The sequence below is a fragment of the Pseudorca crassidens genome, chromosome 2 (genome assembly GCF_039906515.1).
Source record: "Pseudorca crassidens isolate mPseCra1 chromosome 2, mPseCra1.hap1, whole genome shotgun sequence".
NCBI classification, from domain to species: Eukaryota; Metazoa; Chordata; class Mammalia; order Artiodactyla; family Delphinidae; genus Pseudorca; species Pseudorca crassidens.
The window spans coordinates 11,775,984-11,801,359 of record NC_090297.1 but is presented as its reverse complement, the minus strand read 5'-3'; the positions used below and the strand labels follow the sequence as shown (position 1 = coordinate 11,801,359).

Genomic DNA, 25,376 nt, shown 5'->3' with positions numbered 1-25,376 from the left:
GGTGGGGCTGAGCAGGGCCCCAAGCCCAAGCCAGAGGTTTCTTCTGCACCGGGCTTGCCCTGAGAGTTGATGCTTTTGCTCCTTCTAATGCGAGAAATTACTGCCTGCAGTGACATTTGCCCATCATGCAAAAGACTGCTTTCCCCAGCCTCTGAGGTCCCAGGCTGACACCTCTGTCCGCCCACTGATGGAGCCAGTCCTCAGTGCCAGGGTGGGATGGCCCAGTGCCTGGGCGTGGCCCTGAAGGCAGGTCGCGGGGCCTACACCGTTTTCCCACTGCACGGCCTTCTACTCTTGACCCTCGAGAATCATGAATCCTTTTAGTGTCTCCCCTTCTGGAAGGCCGCAGTGACAACAGGGAAGGACAGCCGGATAGGGCCCCACTCAGAGCAGTTACTTTCTCCAAGCGTCTCGGAGCACGCATGGGCCCCTCCTGCTCTGCTCAGGTATTTTGTGCCGTGAGAAGGAGCTATAAGGGCTGGGACCTCCTCCTGGGGAGGCTCCCCCCCCCGCCCCGGGCTCTGAGCTTTGCTGAGCAGAGGAGAGAAGAAAAGCAGGTGCAGGGCCACCACGCAGCTCGACTCCGGGGGCGCCATGAGCCATGGCCACGGATGAGCGGGTCTCAGAGGCAGCTGGGGGCCCATCAGGGCTAAGCAGTGCACTCGGCTCGTGGGCCCAGTCTCTTCTCTCAACTTTCCTTCATGCAAACCTTTCAGTCTGATTTGAACTTTGTGAATTTCTGAGCTTTGAAATTCTGAATTTTGAGTTTTCTAAACTTATAGTTGAGATGCTTGTTCTCTAACCCCTCCCCTATCCCCCCGCCCAGCGTGCGCATGTGCACACACACACACACACACACACACACGCTCAAGGAGGCTGCAGCTAGAGCTTTTTTTTTTAAATTAATTAATTAATTAACTTATGGCTGCATTGGGTCTTTGTTGCCGCGCCCGGCTTTCTCTAGTTGCGGCGAGTGGGGGCTACTCTTCGTTGCGGTGCGTGGGCTTCTCATTGCGGTGGCTTCTCTTGTCGCAGAGCATGGGCTCTAGGTGCGTGGGCTTCAGTAGTTGTGGCACGTGGGCTCAGTAGTTGTGGCGCATGGGCTCTAGAGCACAGGCTCAGTAGCTATGGTACACGGGCTTAGTTGCTCCGCGGCATGTGGGATCTTCCTGGATGAGGGATCGAACTCATGTCCCCTGCATTGGCAGGTGGCTTCTTAACCACTGCGCCACCAGGGAGGTCCCTAGAGTTGTTTATAAAGTTCTGACTCGGTGGGGACTTCCCTGGTGGTCCAATGGTTAAGACTCCGTGCTCCCAATGCAGTGGGCCCGGGTTCGATCACTGGTCAGGGACCTAGATCCCGCATTCCGCAATTAAGACCTGCACAGCCAAATAAATAAATAAAAATAAATAAAATAAAATTCTGACTTGGTGGACGCTCCCCCAGCCCTTCTTTGGAATTCTTACTTCAGTCAAGAGAACTCACAGGCCTCCCTGTGGTCGTGTTTTCACAGGTTGCTAATGCTGTTTCAGTGAAAGGAGTTTACAAACAGATTCCTGGCTGTTTTAATTTCCTCCGGAAAAAACTTTTCTTTAAAACGTAATGAGGCTGGGGCCTCTCACCCGGCCTTACCTTTCACCCCCAAACCTTCCTGCTCCAGCCCTGGTGGCGGCTGAGGCCTGGACTTTGCTACAACTGTGGCTGACACCCATTGAAGGATTCTGTAGCCTGTAGAGGTCTGCTCTTTCCCCCGCTGGGCTGCAGACAGGCTCCTAGCAGCTTTCAAACTGGAGCCAAATGACCGGCGATGGAGGAAGGAGAGCAGAGCGCCGTGGACACCACGGGGCTCTTCGCCAGTGGCCCGTTCCTGCCTAGTGGCTGCGGCCTGTGACCCCTGTGTTTTCTCCACATCAGGGCTTCTCAACCTCAGCACAGCTGACATTTGGGGCCAGAGAGTCCGTAGTTGTGGGGCCCTCCTGTGCACTGTGGGCTGTTTAGCAGCATCCCTGGCCTCTCCCCACTAGATGTGAGCAGCACCCCTTCCCCGAGTCGTGACAACGAAAACTGTCTTCAGACGTTGCCAGATCTCCCTGGTGGGCCCCCGCTGGAGAGCCACTGAGCTACAGGACATTTTGGTGACAAACAGACCAGCATCTCTTAGATCAGCAGTTTGGGCTGCTAGAGTCTGAAGAGTTAGAATCTGTGAATTCTAAATGAAGTTTTAAAAATTATCAAGTTCTGTCTATATTGCAGTGTTCTTAAAAACAAAACAAAACAAAACCTTAGGTGAATGTGGACTCTCTTTCACCTATTGCCCCCCCCCCCCCCCATTTTGCTCTAACTCTTTATTCTTCCTTATATAAAGGCGACTTCGGAGTTTTGGGAAACATTTCCCCAGCTCTTATTTCTTTTGACTTTCCCCCCTACCCCATCACAGGAAGGTGACTGGGGTGGGAGCCGTGTGTTCGGGGAGGTTAAGTCACCTGTCCAGGGAACACAATTAACCAGTGGAGAGACCTGGCCAGGCCCAGGTCTTCTTGAGTCCAGCCCATCCCTCCAGGTGCCTTCCTGGCTGCAGGACCCGCACCCTTACCCCCACCGCCAAGGCCTTTAAGCTGCCTCGACCCCAGCCTGTTTCTTGCTTTCAGGGCCCTAGATATGAGGACGATTTGCTAATAAGACTCTCACCAAGATGTGATTCATGTAGTTGTCATTTTATTATTATTTTCCTCTTGTGACCTTCCCAAGTCCGAAACAGTCCCAGGGACTTCTGGTGGTTAGTTATTTTCAATCACCTGCAGGACACACACAAGAAAATAATCTGGTTAACCGAGCAGAGCAGAGCCTTGCTTGCAGGTTCCCGGCTTTCTCCCTCCCGGCTCCGCGCTGCCCGTGTGAATCAGGCGGCCCGCGTTGAAGCAGCTCTCCCTAGGGGCTCTAATGATGCTCCAGAGAAAAGATGTCCTCACAGCTTTACACTGACCTGTTGGGGCTTCCTGTAAAAAGGAGTCTTAGCCTGGAGTGCAGTTTGGACTTCAGGGCGGGGGGCCTGGGAACTCTTAAAAAATTATACGCCGAACGTATGGACGGGCATGTTTGTAGATCTCGTTTGTTTCTCAAAAGGTTTGAGAGCCCCTAAATTGTTAACAATCCCTGCTGTTGTCAAGGCGCCATCCCGTGCTGGGAGTGGGGCTGTAACCCGTTTTCAGAGGCGGTTTGGCATCTACTAAACATCCTAACGTGCCGACTCCGTGATCCAGTGACGCTGCTGGATCTGTGTAGCATAGATGCGCTCATCAGTGTGCAAGGATATACGTCCAAGGATGTTCACTGCAGCCATGTGAGAGTGGAAAATAGGAAACAGGTGAAAGCTTCATTCATTATATTCATACTATGGAATTTTATTTAGCTGTTCAAAAGAATGACATAGATATGTGGGCTCACATGTAAAGTATGATATGGTGTTAAGTGAAACGACTAAGCTGCAGAACAGTAATGGAGAGTCAAATCCTATTTTTGGTTAGAAGACAGTATGTTTATATGTACGTATATAGATATTTTATAGATGCACCGAAATAAATCCAGAAGACCACACACCAAGCCACTGGCTATGATTATCTCTGGGGGGTAGAACTGCAGATGTCATACAAGGGGGATGTCTACTTTTTTACTTGATATACTTTTAATACACTTGATATGCTTTTAATATTTTTACCAAGAGTATGTATTACCTTCTAAAATAAAAATAAAAATAAAGCTGGTGAATGCTGAAGATTCATGTGTTGCTGTCATTCAGCGAACATCTGTTGAAAGGATGAATGCCCTTGGCCACCTGTCTCCTATCGCTTCCCAGCCCCTGACCTTGGCTCGTCACTTGTCTGGGTTTGGAACTCCAAGCTACACACGGTGTGCCCCTGGGCTGGGACCACTGCAAGGCTCCACTGGCCCCTCTGCAGTTGCCAGGGCGGCCTCTACCAGAGGACAGCTGGCAGCTTGGCTCTGCTGCTCCTGGAACCTGTCACAGGCACATGAGCCTGCCCTGGCTGCTGTCCCGGGAGCCTAGGGCCTCTGCCCGGCTGCCTCGAAAGGCTTGCTTTCCCCATTGATCCCCTCTGACATCTGGCCAGGCTTTCGGCTGAGACCTGCTCTGTTGTGCTTGTGTCTGTGGCTGGGAACAGCTGATGCTGGGACCAAAAGATAGGACAATTGCTCCCGGCCCTGCTCGGGGTCCCCAAGGTGCTGCCAGGGCCAGCCTCATGGTGACTCACGCGGCAGCTGGGGCTGGAAAGGACTCTCGGATTTGGCTGGGAAAAGGCCCTAAGCATCCTCCCATCTAATCCGTCTCGGGCTCTTTTGAAATGCTGGTGCACTTCCAAAGCTGGACTCAGGTTTTCCTCTGGCAAAAGGGGACCAGAGCTTTCCCCCAATGGACAGAAAGAACCTGGTAAGTTAATGGCCACTCTCTTCTTGATTTTACCTTTCTCCAACAAACTTTCCTGGCACTTCTGGTGCCTGTAACCACTTGTTGGTAGAGAAATGCCAGCAGACAGACACATGAACAAGGAGCCCTCAAGTATTAATGGGAAAACCCAGAGGCAGCCACCTGCTTATTTTGACAGTGCCCATTTGACAGTGTTGTTTTCGTCCTGGGACTGCAAGCTCACGGCTGTGACATCATATTTGAGTTTATAATGGAGTGTCGGTTTGATTTAATTAAACAGCTCTCTGTAAATTCAACTTGAAATAATGAAACCAGATGCCAGCTTTCCCTTCTTTGGGGGCTCTGTCACAAACACCACAACCCTGACTTGTTCTGCCTCCTAAAAAAGTGGATGAGTCCTGGTCTAGTTCAAGTCCCATTTTACAGAAGAGCAAACCCAGGTGGTGGCACTGCTGGGAGGTGGGTAAAAAAGTGCCCCCGATCGGCACGGTGTCCTGCTTTTCCCCTCCAGCATCCATTACCAGGCACGATGCCTCCTCCGCCCTCCCCCAGGTCCCCCCCACCAAGGCCTGCCCTTCCTGTGACAACTCTCCCTGTATCCATGGCTGCTCCCAAGATTGGTGCCAGTTTTTGGGTTTTTTTTTTTAATAAAATTTTTTTCTGGTTTTCATTATAAATGAATGTTTATTCACTGTTTTTTTTTTTTTTTTTTTTTTTTTCGGTACATGGGCCTCTCACTGTTGTGGCCTGTCCCGTTGCGGAGCACAGGCTCCAGACGCGCAGGCTCAGCGGCCATGGCTCACGGGCCCAGCCGCTCTGCGGCATGTGGGATCTTCCCGGACCGGGGCACGAACCCGCGTCCCCTGCATCGGCAGGCGGACTCTCAACCACTGCGCCACCGGGGAAGCCCTATTCACTGTTTTTTAAAAATAGGAATTGAGCTGGTGTGGAAGTTTGTGAGGCACTGGTTTTGAGCTCACAGGCTAAAGTTCTCTGGGGACACATTCACAGTCATAGTGGGATCAGCTCAGCCCCATTTACCTGGACTGCCTTGGTCTGAAACAGAAAGTCCTGCATCCCAGGCAACTTCCCAGTCCAGCGCAAACTGAGATGATTGGTCACCCTACAGAACAGCTGGGGGACCCTTTAGAATGACTAATTTCCAATAATTAAGGCTGTGAGGATCTCAAACGACCAGGTTTTGGGCTTTGCAGATAAATATAGCATTGGGCAGTGGGGTCTGGGCCTACACGTAGATAAGCAAAACCAAAATACCCCATGAATCCTAGGGAACCTGCTATTAATGCTGGAGGAGTAACCTTTATTTTCAACCTCTTTGGACAAGACCACCCTCTATGTGCCTTTTCACTCAACTCACACAGAAATGTTGGGGCCTATGGGGAATCCTGCAGGGGTTGCCCAGGTCTGCAGCCTCCTAGCTCTCAAGAGGAGGGAGGGGGTCCTCAGAACTCAGGTGGGCATGGCCCTCATGGGGCCAGGGCCAGGGCAGGGCCTGGGGGGCACAGGGCTGGTCCGGTTCTTACCGAATTGATCCGGTCAGTGTAGTTGGAGACCCGTGTGAAGACGGAGGGCTTGTGGTAGTAGTTGCAACCAAGGGAGGACCCGAAGCTGACCACGCCGTGCACTTGCCCCTGGCCGTTAGCTGCCTGGCAGTTCAGTGGTCCGCCGGAGTCCCCCTGGGGAAGGCCAGTGTTCTGTCAGGAGGGACCTTTGAGCTTGGGTGGGGCGATGGGAGGGGAGGGGAAGGGGCCACCCTTCAGAGCCCCGTGTTTTACATGTTGGCAGTGCATTTATATTGTTCCGCGGTGGGTTGCCGTATTCTCGGAGGCCAGGCCTTGCGGTCACAGCTCAAGACGGCACCATAATACCAACAGGAGCTGTGTGTGTGCCTGGAATGCTGCTGGCACTTTATAGGCCTTATCTCGTTTAATCTTTACCAAAACCTATGAGGTAAGTGTTGCAGCATCCCCATTTCATCAAAGAGGAAGACAGAAGCCCTCAGACAGGCTGTGCAAGCAGTAAAGTGGAGGAGCTGGGACGTGAGCCAGAGTTAGAATGCCACGCGCTCAATCACCACCGGCCACTTCCTCCCGTTGACGGAGTGTCCCGGGGGCCCGTCTGCCTGGGCAGAGAGTGTAGGGGCCCAGTGTGATCTGAAGGACACGTGAAGCTCCTTCCCGCTCTGTCCCCACTCTGCTTCGAAGTCCACCACATAGCAAGTCCTTTTGGTTAAGACACTGTATCAGAAAGGCTCTGTGGCAGCTACCATGAAGGGATACGTTGGGTCATGAATGGGACTAATTCAACAGATAAACTTGAAATCACCTTAGAAAGGTCCTAACCCAGCAAATATGTCCCCTTGGCTCCCTTACTACACAGAGGAAAGAATAAGAGAGATGACAGTCGTGAGAGACCTCAATGAGACCCAAGGAAGGACTTCCCAGCAGTGAGAGGGTGGACACTACTACAAGGAGAATCTCAAAATATCTTTTCTGGAGACTGCAAGGACAAAGGTCAGGGTTCAAATGTGTGAAGCTGTTTCCCAGTGCTTTGCTAGCAGCTGGGAGGATGGAGTCCAGGTCCCTGAGAGACTCTTCCCATCCTCAGCCTCATTTTGTCAGTGTGTGTGTGGGGTCACCTGACTTCCTGCACTCACACTGCAGCTGGAGATCACACCATCACCCCCAGCACAGATCATATTGGTCTTCACAGTCCTGCCCCACCAACCAGGTTGGGAGCGTGTGGCAGAGTCCACAGCCAGCAACTCGCCCTGCTGCAGGATGTCAGGAAGAGCTCCGCTGGCTGCGTGAGACAAGAGAGAAGGTGTTACAGGGACAAAGGGACTCCTGAGAAAAAGCGAGTAGTGGATGCCCAGCCTCTTTCTTTATGGTCCCTCTTACTTCCCTCCATCCATAGGGTTGCCATGAGAGCAGCCATGTTTGCCCATACTGTATCCTCACAGTTGATTGGGTAGTGTTCTGGCCACAGCTGATTGGTTCAGGGGTGAACATCTGACCCCCAGCTAAGCCAATGAGCTCCTTCTCCTGAGAATTTGGGGGTGGGACTAAGAAATCCCAGCCAGAGAGGATATAAATCTGGGAGCTGTTGGTAGTGGCTGCCATTTTCTTCTAGGGAGAGAAGGATGAAGTAGATCCACGAAGAAAAGAAATTCTGAGAGAGGGTTTCCTGAGTTTCTCATAGTCTTTCAGCCCCTGATTCTCTCCTGTTCCTGAAGCCTGGCTGTCTCTGGCCTTGGCTGGGTCTCTTAAATCCTTATAACCAACTCTCCATTTTGTTGTGCTGGCTCCATGGTTTCTACCACTTACCTTAAATATGATGGTCAGCCTGCTGGCATCTGGAGACCCAGCTTGGGAAAAATATTTGAATGCATTGAAAGTAGAGCTTTCCTAATGGCTCCCAACGACACTGCCACCATCACTTTCATTACTATCATCACTGCTACTCATGTCAAAGACCAATAATATTCTTCACCTGCATTTTATTAGGCCGTTCAAAATACTAAGCTAATCCTCACAGTAAGTATTTATTCCTATTTTGGACATTGGGACAGATGGGACATTGAAGCCAAGAGAAATTAAGCAGCTTTCCCAAGACCATCCTAATTAAATCTAGTCTAACCTGTATTATATTTTGCAAGTGTATAAGCATTTTCACATCTCTTTTGTCATCTCTTTTAACCTTTGCCAACCGTATTTCCATTTTACAGATGAGAAAACTGAAGCTAAGTTTACACAGCTAGTGACCAACAGAGCTGGGGATAAAGCCAAGCGTTTGGACCCTTCCCTGGCTCTTGCTGCCTCCAGTGAAATACTTTCTGCCTGGGTGTTTTCTGATAAACGAACCAGTGGTTGTGCTTGTATCTCAGTAAGCATGAGATACACTTCCCACTTCTTACTTCTGCTGAGTTTCCATGTATCCATGTTTTTGCAGATAAGCCAGGCAAGAGGGTGATACTAATTTGAGTGTATGTGTGTTGATGTACCTCTGAGAAAACGTGTCACTTATAGATTTATGTCATTATGAAAAAAAAATAACCACTTATCTGCATGAGCCTTCCTAGAGCTTTCCAAACCTCTGGTGATTTTACAAGGGGAGGGCAGGTCCTCTGTTCCTTCTTGGTGGCCTGCTGTCATTGGATTTCTGACCCTTAGGGCTTATGTCAAAAGGAGACCCACATGTAGCCAGGGTCTGAGCAGCAAGGTCAGGAGGCACGTGGGACAGATGAGTTTTGAGATGGGGAGCAGAGAGTCTGATGAGGGCCCCAGGGACCTTTGTGGAGCTCTGGAATCCTGAGGTCACAGAGTGAATGCTATTTTGGACTCTGGCTTTGGGCCATAAAAAGGGACTTCTGGGGACTTCCCTGGCGGTCCAGTGGTTAGGACTCTGCACTTCCACTGCAGGGGGCATGGGTTCGATCCCTGGCTGGGGAAGTAAGATCCCACATCCCACATGCCGCGCGGCATGGCCAAGAAAGGGGAGAAAAAGAAAAGGGACTTCTGTGCCAGAAGTCATGTAGTCAATGTAACCCTCATTCTGTCATAGTGACAGTGACAACAATTAACACACAACACCTACTATGTGCCAGGCGCTGGGCTAAGTGCTTCCCATGGATTATTGACAACTCTGTGATACAGGTGCTGTTATTATCCCCATTTTACAGATGAGGAAACTTCAGTGTGGAAAAGCTAATTAAGTAACGTGCCAAAGGTCACATAGCAAGTAAGTGGAGGAGCTGGATTTGAACCCAGGCAGTCTGAATTCCTTTTTTTTTTTTTACATCTTTACTGGAGTATAATTGCTTTACAATGGTGTGTTAGTTTCTGCTTTATAACAAAGTGAATCAGTTATACATATACATATATCCCCATATCTCCTCCCTCTTGCTTCTCCCTCCCTCCCACCCTCCCTATCCCACCCTTCTAGGTGGTCACAGAGCACCGAGCTGATCTCCCTGTGCTATGCGGCTGCTTCCCACTAGCTATCTACCTTACGTTTGGTAGTGTATATATGTCCATGCCACTCTTTCACTTTGTCCCAGCTTACCCTTCCCCCTCCCCGTGTCCTCAAGTCCATTCTCTAGTAGGTCTGTGTCTTTATTGCCATCTTACCCCTAGGTTCTTCATGACCCTTTTTGTTTTTCTTAGATTCCATATATATGTGTTAGTATACGGTATTTTTCTTTCTCTTTCTGACTTACTTCACTCTGTATGACAGACTGTAGGTCCATCCACCTCACTACAAATAACTCAATTTCGTTTCTTTTTATGTCTGAGTAATATTGCATTGTATGTATGTGCCACATTTTCTTTATCCATTCATTTGATGATGGACACTTAGGTTGCTTCCATCTCCTGTCTATTGTAAATAGTGCTGCAATGAACATTTTGGTACATGACTCTTTTTGAATTATGGTTTTCTCAGGGTATATGCCCAGTAGTGGGATTGCTGGGTCATGTCATAGTTCTATTTGTAGTTTTTTAAGGAACCTCCATAGCCACTGTTCTCCACAGTGGCTGTACCAATTCACATTCCCACCAGCAGTGCAAGAGTGTTCCCTTTTCTCCACACCCTCTCCAGCATTTATTGTTTCTGGATTTTTTGATGATGGCCATTCTGACCTGTATGAGATGATATCTCATTGTAGTTTTGATTTGCATTTATTTAATGATTAATGATGTTGAGCATTCTTTCATGTGTTTGTTGGCAATCTGTATATCTTCTTTGAAGAAATATCTATTTAGGTCTTCTGCCCATTTTTGGATTGGCTTGTTTGTTTTTTTGTTATTGAGCTGCATGAGCTGCTTATAAATTTTGGAGATTAATCCTTTGTCAGTTGCTTCATTTGCCGATATTTTCTCCCATTCTGAGGGTTGTCTTTTGGTCTTGTTTATGGTTTCCTTTGCTGTGCAAAATCTTTGAAGTTTTATTAGATCCCATTTGTTTATTTTTGTTTTTATTTCCATTTCTCTAGGAGGTGGGTCAAAAAGGATCTTGCTGTGATTTATGTCATAGAGTGTTCTGCCTGTTTTCCTCTAAGAGTTTGATAGTTTCTGGCCTTACATTTAGGTCTTTAATCCATTTTGAGCTTATTTATGTGTGTGGTGTAAGGGAGTGTTCTAATCTCATACTTTTACATGTACCTGTCCAGTTTTCCCAGCACCACTTATTGAAGAGGCTGTCCTTTCTCCACTGTACATTCCTGCCTCCTTTATCAAAGATAAGGTGACCATATGTGCGAGGGTTTATCTCTGGGATTTCTATCGTGTTCTATTGATCCATATTTCTATTTTTGTGCCAGTACCATACTGTCTTGATTACTGTAGCTTTGTAGTATAGTCTGAAGTCAGGAAGCCTGATTCCTCCAGCTCCGTTTTTCGTTCTCAAGATTGCTTTGGCTATTCGGGATCTTTTGTGTTTCCATACAAATTGTGAAATTTTTTGTTCTAGTTCTGTGAAAAATGCCAGTGGTAGTTTGACAGGGATTGCATTGAATCTGTAGATTGCTTTGGGTAGTAGAGTCATTTTCACCATGTTGATTCTTCCAATCCAAGAACATGGTATATCTCTCCATCTATTTGTATCGTCTTTAATTTCTTTCATCAGTGTCTTATAATTTTCTGCATACAGGTCTTTTGTCTCCTTAGGTAGGTTTATTCCTAGATATTTTATTCTTTTTGTTGCAATGGTAAATGGGAGTGTTTTCTTGATTTCACTTTCAGATTTTTCATCCTTAGTGTATAGGAATGCCAGAGATTTCTGTGCATTAATTTTGTATCCTGCTACTTTACCAAATTCATCGATTAGCTCTAGTAGTTTTCTGGTAGCATCTTTAGGATTCTCTATATAGAGTATCATGTCATCTGCAAACAGTGACAGCTTTACTTCTTCTTTTCCGATTTGGATTCCTTTTATTTCCTTTTCTTCTCTGATTGCTGTGGCTAAAACTTCCAAAACTATGTTGAATAAGAGTGGTGAGAGTGGGCAACCTTGTCTTGTTCCTGATCTTAGTGGAAATGCTTTCAGTTTTTCACCATTGAGAACGATGCTGGCTGTGGGTTTGTCATATATGGCCTTTATTATGTTGAGGAAAGTTCCCTCTATGCCTACTTTCTGGAGGGTTTTTATCATAAATGGGTGTTGAATTTTGTCGAAAGCTTTCTCTGCATTTATTGAGATGATCATATGGTTTTTCTCCTTCAATTTGTTAATATGGTGTATCACGTTGATTGATTTGCGTATATTGAAGAATCCTTGCATTCCTGGAATAAACCCCACTTGATTATCCATCTACGCTATCCTGCTTCTCCAAGGCAGCAGCCATTTTTTCCAGACTCCCTGGATGATGAGTGGGGAGAGAGCCCCTGACTGGACAGGGGTGACATTGCCTCCCTTCCCTCCCTTGGGATCCTTGGGGTTCCCAGCACCCACTTACTCTGCAGCCTTCCCCAGCCCGTGACATAGCAGATGTAGTTGTTGGGCAGAATGGCGCCAGTGGGCGGTAGGCAGCTAAGCTGGATCTTGTCAGTCAGGGCGATGGGGTTGGCCAGTTTGAGCAGGGCAATGTCGTTCCTGGGTTTGTCAAGAGGCAGAGCATAAAGAGAGGGTTGACTGGTCCTGCCCCAATTATATTTCTGATTTTAACCCCAGCGGGGACCATCGAACCCCCTCCTCGGCCAGCCTGCTGGTGAATCTTCCTTCTGTTGGGGCTATGAGGGATTGGGGAGCAGCTGTGGTTAAACCCCAGGATTGCATTTTGTCCCTGGTGGAGCTTGGAGCCCTAAATTCCCCTGAGGCCTTTCAGGGGACTGTACAGAACAGGGAGGGCAAATAGGTTTGTCTTGCAATGTCCACTCTGATGGATTAGTTTGTGGCTGCCTGGCAGGCTGTGTTGACAAGGATTCTGAGGCTCTGTCCAGGGTCAGCAAGGAAATAAATCCATGACTGCTTGGTAATGTCTGTCCCAGCTGTATGCTTCCTATGTTTGGTTTAGAAAACAGTAGATGTTCAGGCTGAAAGGCCTTTTTACCTTTACTCTTTTCTCACCCTTCCACCTTGAGTCCTGCTGCCAGATTTATCCATTAGTCTCACGTCCTTGTCTAGGAAACCTTTAGTGATTGGCAGATTACATTTTCCACGATGGCTGCAATGAGATCTCCCATCCCATCGGTGCTTGTTGCAATGTGATGTTGACACTCTGTCCTTTGAGAGGAGGGGACTGGGTTTCTTCCCTCTGGTTGGGGGGTGGGGGACTGTGATATAGAGGAAGTGACACCATGTGACTTCTGAGACTAGGGCATGAGAAAATGCAGCTTCTGTCTGGTCCTTCAGGATTCCTGTTCTTTGGTCCTAACCTCTATGCCGTGAAGAAGCCCAGGCCACATAGAGAGTCCACGTGTATGTGAAAAGGCCCTTCTCCACTCTCTGCCCACCCATCTCCTCCCCATCTCTTAAGGCTTCCCTGGACCCATTCTGTGTCATTTTACGGCTTTCCAGCGTCTTGTCTGTGTGTATTTCATCTAGTTGACAAGTCCCTTTGGGGGCAGAGACTGACTTATGACTCACGGACACCCCGCATCCTTTGTGCACCATCATCGGTGCTGGACCACAGCAGGCTGCCCGGATGAAGGATCACAGGGTGTTATGGCCACAGGGCATCCGCCCGCTCTCCCCAGGGCTGTGATGCAGAGTCTTCTGGACGATATGGCAGAATGAACTTTCTGGGCAGCCATTCAAGAGTGGCACCTTGGGCTGCAGAAGAGCCCTTGCATGTGGATAAATTATGCAGATTTGAAGAGATGGCTGGGGCTCTTCTTTCTAAAGGCCCTTCTGGAACTGCAGATCTGCTCTTGGGGATTGGGAGAGGATGATGGATACCTCTGGGTTTCGGGAAGGTGATGGGGAAGCAGGAAAAGGGAAGACAACTTTCTGTCCCCAGAAAGTGGGGACAATCATGACGACAATGATGATGGAAAGTGTTTTGAAGATGTGCTCAGATCAGGCCTCTGCTGGGCACATCACACCTGATTTAATGCTACTTTCTGGATCTGTATCTTCAGGCAAGTTCCTTCACTTCCTAGGTCGTGGTTTCCTCATCGGTGAGTTGGGGATAATAACAGTACCTCCTGCCTGGGGCTGTTATGAGGAATAAATATGCTAACGCTCAGGAAACACCTAGCACAGTGCCTGGCACAAGGAAAGCACTAAGTGTTCGTTGGCGTGATTGTGCAAACTAACTCCTGGGGGTGGAAGAGAGCTCACTGGGAAGGGGGCCTAGACTGTGAGGTTCTGGAGGGTTGGCGACCCCCACCACTCCTGCCTGTCCTTGTGGAAGACCAGGCTGGCTGGGCACAGTCTCTGCTGGTCACTGGAGTGCCTATGCTTGCTTGTGTGATCAGAAAGGGGGAGTTCCCTGAGCTGCAATGAGATGCTCGGGTTTAGGCAGCCCCCTAAACCCCGCAGGACTGGGGGCCTTGTGTGTTTCACTCACTGTTGTTTCCTGGTGCCTAGAACAGGGCCTGGCATATAGTAGGTGCTCAACAGATACCTGTGGAATGAAGGCGTGAGTGAACCCATGGCTCTGAATTTTGTTTAATACCACCTGGATCTCAGGATTAGTGATGATGAAAGAAGTTTGATGTTCCAGCAACTATTCCCTGCCCCTACATGTGCCCGCTCCCTGGGGTAGGGGGTGGAGATTCAGGGGTGAATCAGGCATGGCCCAGCCCTTGCAAACTTCCGGCTAGAAGGGGAATTAGATGTGAATTCATCTCTAATGCACCTTGAGAGTGGGCCGGGCGGGAGGAAGGGGTTGATTCCGCCAGTTTTCTGACGGGCAGAGAACCTTCCCTGCCTCTTCTTCCTCTCCCTCCTTTTTTCCACTTCCTGGGACCACTCCCCTCTACTTTGATGGCTCAGACATAGATCCCAGCACTTACACCTCTTTACTGCACCATTATTGTACTATTACTGCGAATAGCCCACACATACGGCTTCTATCATGTGCCAGGACTTTTTCTAAGCGCTTTACATACATTATCTCATTTAATCCTCGCAACAACCCTAGAGGTGGACACTATTACTGTCCTTATTTTACCAAAGAGGAAACTGAGGCACAGAAAGGCTAAGGAACTCGTGCTGGGCCACGCGGTCAGTATTCGTATCTAAGCCTCCAGGCTCCAGAAGCTCGACCCCTAACCACCACCCCGCACTGCCTCCCAGCCACACTTCTGGCCGTGGGCTCCTTGAGAGCTGGCGTGGTGACCTGTGCATCTCTGTGCGTCCAGCACCCAGCACGGCATGTGGGACATGGCGGGTGAACATAGGATGGTATGTGCTTGTCTACGAGGAGTTGGGGGAAGCGGAGTTGCCATCTCCTTGCAGGTCGGGGAACAATCACTGGGGGGCTTTGCAGAGCTCTGTGCCCCTTGCCAGCTTCCTGTGTGTGTTACCCCAGGCTGTCCCAGCAGAGTATCAGGGAATCTTTGAAAAATGTCAAAGGCGTGTTGGGAGGGGACACAGAGTAGGGGACAGCAGAGGGACTGTGTCCTACTACACTCATAGACTCCACTTATAGTGGGACCTGCAGACCTATCCCTGTGTCCCCAGGACTTGGCACAGAATAAATACACGGTCAGTGAGTGCCTGCGGTGGACAGGGGAGCTGCAGGCTTAACTGGCAGGAGATCCAGGTCGCTCTGACAGTCTATGCCTCTCCCTCCCCTAGTCACAGCCCAGCCCAGGCATCTTTGGGGCCGAGAGCTCCTCCCCACTCCCTACAGAAGGAGCAAAGGATGGGGCAGGGTTGCACCCACTGCCTTCTGGGAGACGCCCTATCCCCGCTCTGCACCCCTGCCAACCCACCCCCCAAGCGCACCCAGACAGAACACACCCTTTGGAGAGCTGGTTGGAGTTCCAGTCCTCTTGCACCACAAGCTTGGAGACCTTGACGGCCAGCGAGCCGGGCTCATGGGTGGCGAGGCAGTGCTGGCCCAGCAGCACGCTGTAGGTCCTGGAGGAACTGGGAGAGGGGGCCAAGCGGGGAAGGTAAGCTCTGGGCTGTCCTTTCCTCTCTCTGGGCCCCTATGGGCAGGGACACCCCAATCAATGCACTGTCTGGAGGCCTGGCTCTGGCCAGTGCTGGCATGGGCCCAAGTCAGTGCCTGCCCCAAGAGCTACTAGTTGGCGCTGGGAATTTTTCTTCCCTCTGGGCAATCGGTTAGTTATAATAACTATAACCAAACAGTAATTGCAACTATATTATACCAACTGTAAACTATGATATAAAATAAAAATTATAATAATATAAACTCTGTGTTACTATCGGGGAGGTGAGATGGATACAGAGATAACAGAAGTCATTTATCCTCAAGGGCATCTTTTAATTTAACCCCTCACCTTCCATTTTTAGATGGGGAACCTGAGGCTCAGGGAGGAGAAATGGTCCAGAGTTTTGCAGCTCGTTAGTGACAATTCAGAGCTAGAACCAGGACTCCTGATGCCCAGGCCTCTATTATTTCCCCCCGCCTGCCTCCTAGAATTTGTAAATCAGGTGAGGAGAAGGGACCTCTCCTGGCTATGAAAGCATCACATTGGCCCAGCGGAAACTCCAGTGAGCACCAACCGGTGTGAGATAAGCAGAGGCTGTAGGGAGGGAAAAGGACAGGTGATCAACGAATGTCACAGAGCCCTTCCTGTCCCTTGTGGGCCTTTATAATGGTGCCAGTTCACTTTTATTGAGCACTTACTAAGAGCCAGCCCCTTTAATGCATCATCACATTTAATCCACACTAAATTCTGTTACCTGATTTTTAGCAGGTGATGGTATTGAGGCTTGGAGTAGTTGTTCAAGTTGCTCAAGGGAACCCAGTTCCAGATCCTGAGGCCACATCTAGTTCCCCCAAGAGGACAGGAAATGGGTCTCCTCCCTCTCCATAGTCCCCCTCAGCGCCCCGCAAGGGATACTTAACCCATGTCACGTATGGGCCCATCAACTGACCAACAGACGGAACTATACATTGGTGAGAACTTGTTTCTCTGCTGAGGAAGTGGTTATGTGCAAGGCTCCTTCACACAGGGTGGTTCAGGCCATCTGGGCTCCAACTCTGAGGGATGAGCATTGGCCAGTGGGGTGAGTGGGCTGGGAGACTGGGGAAGAGCACTCACCTGATGTAGTGGGCAGCTGTCAGGACCCAGTTTTGGCCTGTCAGAGACCCTCCGCAGGTGTGGCGCCACTGGCCATTGGAGCTGTACTGCAGGGAGACCTGGGAAGAAGTGCAGGTGCTCTGGTCACTGAAAGGACCAGGCTCCTCTGCTCTGCAGCTTCCCAGCCCTGAGAGCGGGGCCAGGGTCAGGTGAGCAAGGCACTCCCCTCAGGTGCAAAATCTAAGGGGGCACCAAGAAACTCGGTAATCAGGATAAATAACATTTTTAATAATCTTTAGAAAATTAGCACAAAAAATCTCTGATGAACAAAATGTCAAAAATTTAATTAAAGACAGTATTAAAAAGTAATTGTTGGGCTTCCCTGGTGGCACAGTGGTTAAGAATCCGCCTGCCAATGCAGGGGGCACGGGTTCGAGCCCTGGTCCGGGAAGATCCCACATGCCACGGAGCAACGAAGCCCGTGCGCCACAACTACTGAGCCTGCACTCTAGAGCCCGCGAGCCACAACTACTGAGCCCACGTGCCACAACTACTGAAGCCCGCGCGCCTAGAGCCCGAGCTCCGCAACAAGGGAAGCCATGACAATGAGAAGCCCGCGCACCGCAAAGGAGAGTAGCCCCCCGCTCGCCGCAACTAGAGAAAGCCTGCACGCAGCAAAGAAGACCCAACGCAGCCAAAAATAAAATAAATAAAAAGTGATTGTTTTGAACATCTTTCGGCAACATGACTTGTTGGGGTTTTTCCCTTCTTGGGAGCTATTTCTTTAGGACATATTCCTCCAATTTAATATGTGTAAACCAAAATTTTGATTTCCCCCCCCGCCCCAAGTCTGTGTTTTCCCATCTTGGTAAATGGCAACCCCACTGTACCTGCTGCTCAGGCCAAAACACTAGGCAGTGAATTTGCTGCTTCTCTTTCTCTCATATTCCTCATTCTAATCTACCAGCAAATCCTGCCAGCTCTACTTCCAGAATATGTAGACAGAACGCATCCCTCTTACCACCTCAACTGCTGGTCCCAACCATCTTTATTTAACTCTCACCTGGATTATTATTGTAGCTTCCTATGTATTCTCCCTGCTCTCACCCTGGCCCCTCCCTCACCCCATTTCTCAACACAGCAGCCAGAATGATCCTTTTAAAATGTAAGCATGATTATATCTCTTCTCTGCTCGAACAGCCAGTGGCTCCCCCTATTACACAGTGTGAAACCCCGAACTGAACAAGGCTCTACAAGTCTCTACATGACCTCCCTGACCTTATAGGCTCCCACTCCCTTCTGCTGTAGCCACATTGACCTCCACGAGGTTCTGGAAATACACCAAGCCCACTTCTGCCTCAGGGCCTTTGCACTTGCTGTTCCTTCTGCTTGGACTATTCTTCTCTTATGTATTAGCATAGCTTTCTCCTTCACTTCCTACGGGTCTGTGCTCAAGGTTTTCTTCTCTTTCTTACCTAAAACAGAGTATGCACGCTCATGTGCACACGTACATCCTTACACACGTATGCACACATATGAACACACACATCCCTTTTCCTCTGGTCCTGCTTTATTCTTCATCATAGTATCTATCATCACCTGACATTATGAATTTACCCATTCAATTGTTTATTGTCTCTCCCACTTTAATATAAGCTCTGTGAATTTTTTTTCCCACTGCTGTATTCCAGGTGCCTAGAACAGTACGTGTCTCATGGTGGGTCCTTAATAAATTGAACAAGTGAGTGAATCAGCAAATGAATGAATGAATAAATGAATGAATGGATGAGTGAGTGAATGAATGAAAGTAGACTCACCAGGCAAGGGTCTGGTCTTTCCTGCGGAGCTTGTCACCTGTTGCTCTAGTTTTTCCCTCAAGACTAAACCCACTGATAGGAATATGAACATACATAAGTGTACCTTACCCTACAGCTCCTCAACTTTTAAAAAATATTTTTGTATTTTTTAAAAATGTATTTTATTTTATTTATTTTTGGCTGCATAGGGTCTTAGTTGCTGCGCCCGGTCTTTCTCTAGTTTCGGCAAGTGGGGGCTACTCTTCATTGCGTTGCGTGGGCTTCTCATCGCGGTGGCTTCTCTTGTTGCGGACCATGGGCTCTAGGCGCACAGGGTTCAGTAGTTGCAGCATGTGGGCTCAGTAGTTGTGGCGCGTACGCTTAGCTGCTCTGCTACATATGGGATCTTCCCGGACCAGGGATCGAACCCGTGTCCCCTGCACTGGCAGGTGGATTCTTAGCCCCTGCGCCACCAGGGTAGTCCCTCATTTTTTTTTAAACAAAAATGTGTTTCTATTTAGATTTGATAGTTTAATAGGTGTGGGTTGGAACTTTAAGGCGGTTGCATTTGGCACTGTTTGGTTCTCTGCCAAAGCTGTCCCATCTCCTTCCCCTTCCTTTCAAGTCCTTGCCAAGGCCAAGCAGAGAGGAGGGAGGTGACAGCAGAGCATTGTGTGCTCTGACCAGGGTTCCCGTGGAGGAAAAGCAGGAATGATGCCTGCTTTTCTCCAAACATCCTCATTTCTGATTATCCACGTGGCATTTTCTTGTTTGCTTGACATTTAAGGGGCCTTAGATGAACTGGCTTTTTAAACAATGCTTAAAATTAGACAAAATTAAAAAAGACACCTAAAAGGATGTCCCCACCCCCAAAATCTGAAAATAGGCTGAAACCATCCTACAGATGTGAAAATTTGAAATAATATGGAAACATAATTTGTGGGTAGCTAAGTGTGGCCATATAATTTGTGGGTAGCTAAAGAGCAAAGGTTGAACCAAATTTGAATCTCCAGTTTCCGCCAGGCTAACGGGGTGACTTTGGGCAATTATGTAACTTTTCTGAGCCCCAGTTACCTTATCTAGAAAATGGGGATCATAATGCCATAATGCCTGTCAGGGGCTCTTGGGATGATTAACAATTACAATAGCTAACACTTTAAATGTCTAATAATTTGAACACTTACTATATACTAGATACTGTTTTGAGCTCAGAGTGTGAATCAGCTTACATCATAATCACAGCAATCCCATGAGGCACTATTACTATTCCCATTTTACAGATGAGTAAACTAAGGCAACCAATAGAAATTTGTACAATGTGGTCCACGCCATACGGGCTGTTGTACATTTTTAATATTACCCACCGAGAAAGGTAAATTGAGTTGCTCCACTCATACAGCTACTATGTGGTAGAGCAGGGATCGTCTGGCTCCACGATCTGTCTGGAAACTTCACACATCCTACTTTAATTTTGAATCACATAGCACTTTATTTTCAAGTGTCTGGTGGGTTATGATCTAGGGTCATAATCTTGGGGTGAGTGTGGAACAAAAGAGACCTCTCAGGCAACTCAGAGCAAATTATATCTGTTTAAAATTTTGATCTTTTGTTATGGAAAAGTTTGATTTTTAAAAAATATTGCATTTAAATATTCATTTTGGTTACTGAGTTTTGTGGTGCCTCCTTAGATCTTGCACCCAAAGTGAGTGCCTTGCTTGCCTCACCCTGGTCCCCACCCTGCTTGACCTGCCCACCAACCCCAATAAAAAAATCTCCCAGGGAAGCAGAAGCAGGAAGTGTAGAGAGACACTTCCAAGACCAACATGAATCAGTTCCCAAGGCAAGGATGCTTTTGTACCAGCAGTGTCAGCGGGTCCAGAGGATGAGGAAATATTTTGGTAGGCAGCATTGATTGGTTCTCAGCACAAGGGTGACCTCTGCTTAAGGGGGAGGTATAGGATCGCTCTTGCAACTTTCCAGAAAAAATATATTATGTGAGTGTGAGAGAAGTGCCAAAAGAATTGGCAACATACACAGAGCCAAGTGTATAAATTGCGAACTATCGGTCACCATCTATTAATTGAGGGGAAGATGAACGGATGTTGCCATTCCCTCCGTGAAACATACTGACGGCGCTATGGGGCACCCTGAACGCTCACCACTAGCACTCACCCCAATTCAACCTTTTTGTTCCCAAACCTGTGTATGCCAGCTGTGCTTGTATTGTAATTATGTAAATTGATTAAACATGTAACCGATGAAATGTGAGTTCAAAAAATGAGTTGTGATTTATATGGAAACTAAGTTAAATGCTTGGAAGAGACCAGATAACCCTGACTTTTGAAAAATTGCTGTGAAATTAGGCATCGAAGAGAAAACGGAAAAATTGAGAAAATAGGTCATAAAAATCTGGAAGAGCTCATTCCGATGGCTTCTTGAATGTCTCACAGTCACTGCTCTACTCTAAAGAAATGGAATTATAGATGATGTGTTGTGGGGGGTGGTTTACACAAGACAGACTGGTGAACAAATATATATGTACAAGTTTTAAATTAAAATAAAATGTTTAAAAAATGGATGTGTGGTTTCTAATAATTTCGCTATAACCAACCTTTCAATTACTTAGCCCAATCACGTCAGATTAGAGAGATTTTACAATATTTATTTATGTCAATGTCAGCCTCATGTATTTTCTTCGGGAGTCCTACCACTAACAGGTCCTGGTGATTTGTGCCCGTGCCCCAACCAGAATTTTTAGTCTCCATATCACTAGGATTATTTTAAGGTAAGGAAGCATTTACTTTCATTGGTAACATCTACTTGTCTGTAGTTAAGAATTAATTTGCGGGACTTCCCTGGTGGCGCAGTGGTTAAGAATCCGCCTGCCAATGCAGGGGACACGGGTTCGAGCCCTGGTCCAGGAAGATCCCACATGCCGTGGAGCAGCCAAGCCCGTGCACCACAACTACTGAGCCTGCGCTCTAGAGCCCGCGAGCCACAACTACCAAGCCTGTGCGCTGCAACTACTGAGCCCACGAGCCTAGAGCCCGTGCTCCGCCACCGCAAGGAGAAGCCCGTGCACAGAAATGAGACCCAACGCAGCCAAAAAGAAAAGAAATAAAAAATAATTAATTTGTACTGGTTGGTTCCTTAAAGCAAGGAATATTTGCATAGGGGGTGATGAATGGTTCGTAGGATAACAGTACATGTGTAAGCAAGCATCTGATTGGTTAACAGAGCAAGACTGTACTTGTGAATTTGTGTGTATGGGTTGTGGGGTAGGGCAGGTCTTTATCAACGCTGGAGAAGGCACCTCTCCCTCCACCCCCAAGGTTGACCAAGGGCACAGAAATGTATTTTTCATTGGCGAATTTTCCCATCCTGCTCTCTGAGTCCCCACCAATCCTCACCTTTGCCAGTGCAGTAGACCCCGTGGTGGAGGGCAAAGGGGTGATGTGAGGTAGGTAAGGGCAGGGGGGCAGAAGTGGAGGGGTGGGGGGACTCCCCTGCCAGGGACAGCTGTTGGCTCTCACATCTTCACCTCCAACCACCCTGGGCAGGTTGGGCAGGTAAGCGGGGAGCCCACAGCTGAGAGCTGTAAAAAGAGAAAGGGTCGTGAGCCCAGGAAGCAATGACCCAAACGATGTAACCTACACTTGCTGAATTCCCAAATCCCAAATAGAGAATCCCTGTTCTGGAGGGATCTCCACACGTTGCAGAGTCCTGCCCTTTGCTCCACTTATTTGGAACTTCACTCCAGCTTTCTTATAACCACAGGACTGAGTCCAGTGGGTACAGGGAGGTCCCATCCCCAGTCCCACCAGGAGACTGAAAATGTGCCTCTGGGTGACAGGACTTACCTCCAGCCACCAATGTAGGCAGCAGTAGGGCTCTGATCACGGTGTGTCTGTAGGAGTCCGACATGTGTGGCCCTGGCTAAGGCCCTGGTTTTATGAGTGAACTTATCGGCCAGAGATACACTAGGAATGCAAGATGGGGATTTTCTCCAAGCCCAATGGAAAAATGGCCTGTGTCCAAATATTTTTTTCCATTTCCCCCACCTGTCACCCTGGCACTACTTTGAAAAAATGCCAAAGGTAGATATTGAAATATGGGTTCTATCTGCTTTTAAGAGATTATGTTATGTGTTAGGGGAAGAAGAAAAATATTGTTGTTGGTCCTTGGAGTTGTGTTTTCATAGAAAAGATTAGGTTGGGTGCTGAGCAAACAGCATTCTAGGCCAGTGGTTCTCAATGGAGCCGGTATTGCCTACCAAGGGGACATTTGGCAATGTCCAGAGACATTTTTGGCTGGGGATGGGGTATTACTGGTATGTAGTGGGGAGAGTCTAGAGATGCTGTTAAACATCCTATAAGGCCCCCGGCAGCCCGTCATAACAAGGAATTATCCCACCCTGAACGTCAGTGGTGCCGAGGTTGAGGAAGCCTGTTCCAGGCCATGCTATGGCTTGCTGTGAGACCCTGGACAAGCCATGGAAGTCTCTAGGCCTGGGGCCTGCCCTTCTGTGAACCAGGCAGAGAAACGTGTGCCCAGTCTGTTTTGCAACAATGTGGTGAGGATTTGAAAAACATGAACGTGCTTACCTAGGAGAAGCACAAAACAGACCCACACAGGTAGGGTTTGGCAGTCCCAGCAACAGTGAGGAGGGAGTGCTGGCCGAGGAGGGCTGTATCTATCATCTCTTCCTAAGACGACAACAGTTTTTACTTCTCCAGTAACTTCATCCGCCAAGTGGGGTCAGAGCAGGAACTTCTTAGAAAGGGAGGCTGACACTCACCAAACATATACATCAGATGCACTCAGATGTCTTACCTAATCTAAGCCTTACAAAACCTTGCACAAGGGTCTCATATTTCAAGGGAGGAAGCTGAGGTTCAGAGAGGTAAAGTGACTTGCCCAAGAACACACAGCTTCTAAGCGGCAGAATGGGGATTCCAACATAGGTTGGTCTGATTTCCAAGCCCTTTTACTTGATGCTGCTGAAGGTGGCCTTCCGAATGTCCTCCTAGCACTGCAATAAGCCCCTTGTTTTTGGCGGGGGTGGGGGGGCGGGGAGACGGGTGGAGAAAATGAGCGAGGGTTCCTGATGGATGTTCTCGTTCTGCCTTAAACCTTCACTCTTATTGCTTGGGGTCTGAGCACGGTGCCAGGCAGGCCAGGCTCTGGTGAGACAGTCCTGCTCTGTGACCACAGATTCTACCTTTTGCCCAGCTAGAAAAGCAGAGCAGAAAGTGGACTCCATCTGTTAAGATCTGAGTTCAAGCCCTCACTGAGTCAGATCTGAGCATTATAGCTTGGAGGGACAAGTCACTTCTCTCCTGGGCCCGAGTTTCTTAAATAACAATCCAGGCCTGATTGCAGGATCATTGTATGGGTGAGAAAATGGGTGTGAGAAAATTTTGTAATCTCCCCAGGATCGTGAGGAAGGTGAAGGAGGCTGGGGTACAGAATCCCGTTGCATTAGACGTCAGAATATCTGGGCTCTAGTCCCAACTGCATTCCCTAACTCCTTTAACAGTGTGGGCTCTTGTTTACAATCTGTAGCAGTCACTACAACAACAAACTATTTCTGAAGTTTCCTATTTTATCTTGAATTAATGTGACTATGCCATTCTGTTTCACGTATCTGCGTTTGTTTTACTATAAGATTTTCCCTGTATGAGGTCACTGGACAAATACCAGTTTTGTGCATGCCATGGGCTTGCTGTGTGATCACACAGGTCCTCTGGCCTGGGGCTGCCCATGAATGAAACAGTGAGAGGAACATATGCCTGGCCTATTTCACCATATTGCTGGGAGGGTTTGAAAGTGACAGAAAACGTCATCAAACAGGCTTAAGCCAAAGAGTCATTCATTGGGACACAAGATGGAAAAGTCCAGGAGCAGGGCTCACTTCAGGCACAGCTGGATCCAGGGCTCTGGTGATGTCCCTAGGACTCGGCTCCTCTCCATCTTCTGGCTCTGCTTTCCACTGTGAGCGTCCACTCTCAGGCTCCATTAACTGGCCTGTAGGAGCTCCAGGTGGTCCTATGGGGACACGAGGGCTACAGAATCCCTGACCCAGGGTTTCTCAACCATGGCACTGTTGACCTTTGGGTGATGGCTCTTTGCGATGAGAGCCCTCCTGTGCATTGTAGGGTACTTAGCAGCAATGCTGGTCCCCGCCCACTAGATGCCAGCAGTCCCTGCCCTCCTCCCTTAAGTTGTGACAACCAGAAATGTCTCTACACATTGTCGAAGGTACCCTGGAGAGCAAAACCATCCCCTCTTCCTCTTTCCCCCATTTTGCTGTTCTAGCCTCGCATCCCTCATCCTCAAACACATCAGGGAATGAGCGAGAGCTTCCCGGTAGTTCCCGCAGAAGTCCTGCAACTCTCTCTGATTGGATCCGCCTCAGGTCGCATGCCCATCCCTGAACCAATTGTTGTGGTGGAGGAGGGGCTGCTAGGGTGGATTGGCCAGGCGTGGAGCACAAGTCCCACCTCTAGATCTGGGCTCCAGGCTCCTGATGGAGGTGCGGGGGAGGGACAGCACCAAATAACAATGGAGGCTTCTGGAGGGGGAACGGAGGCTGGGAGAGAGAGTGGGTTTTACAGCCCACTTCCCCCTCTGGGGCTCAGTCCCCCGTTGATCTGTTGTGGGACAACAAGGCAATCTGTAAAGTTCTAGCCTCGGCTGGGTCTTTGAGGTCTCAGCGGGGCCAGGGAGATGCAGATGCGAATTTCTCACGGGGCGTATGACTCATTCAAAGGGTTCCTCTGAGACGCCATATGCTCCGTGCTTAGAGGCTTGGGTTTGCACCCCTGTGCCTCCTGGTAGGGACTCTGGTCTGGATTGTCGCTACTCACAGAGTGGTCTGGACCAGCCTAGTTTAGGATCTGGTTAGAAATGGAGACTCGGGGGGACTTCCCTGGAGGTCCAGTGGCTAAGACTTC

At 48.7% G+C, this 25,376-nt stretch overlaps 2 protein-coding genes across 6 annotated transcripts in view; one reads left to right on the top strand and one right to left on the bottom strand.

Annotated features, from left to right (window-relative positions):
- Positions 1-3,773, top strand: part of CASP9 (caspase 9) — a 30,707-nt gene extending 26,934 nt beyond the window's left edge. For all 5 annotated transcript variants that reach the window (XM_067721299.1, XM_067721324.1, XM_067721317.1 and 2 more), the window contains one exon: positions 1,515-3,773. In XM_067721299.1, coding sequence (XP_067577400.1) covers positions 1,515-1,604 — 90 coding nt within the window. In that variant the 3' untranslated portion in view covers positions 1,605-3,773. The remainder of the gene's footprint in view (positions 1-1,514) is intronic.
- LOC137220232 (chymotrypsin-like elastase family member 2A) lies at positions 2,779-22,344 on the bottom strand. The gene is made up of 8 exons (XM_067729989.1): positions 22,281-22,344; positions 21,930-22,015; positions 16,646-16,746; positions 15,372-15,500; positions 11,913-12,053; positions 7,120-7,261; positions 5,987-6,139; positions 2,779-2,796 (listed from the first exon to the last, which is right to left on the bottom strand). The coding sequence occupies exons 1-8, from the start codon at positions 22,342-22,344 to the stop codon at positions 2,779-2,781; spliced, it is 834 nt and encodes a 277-aa protein (XP_067586090.1).
- Positions 22,345-25,376: the final 3,032 nt, after the last annotated feature.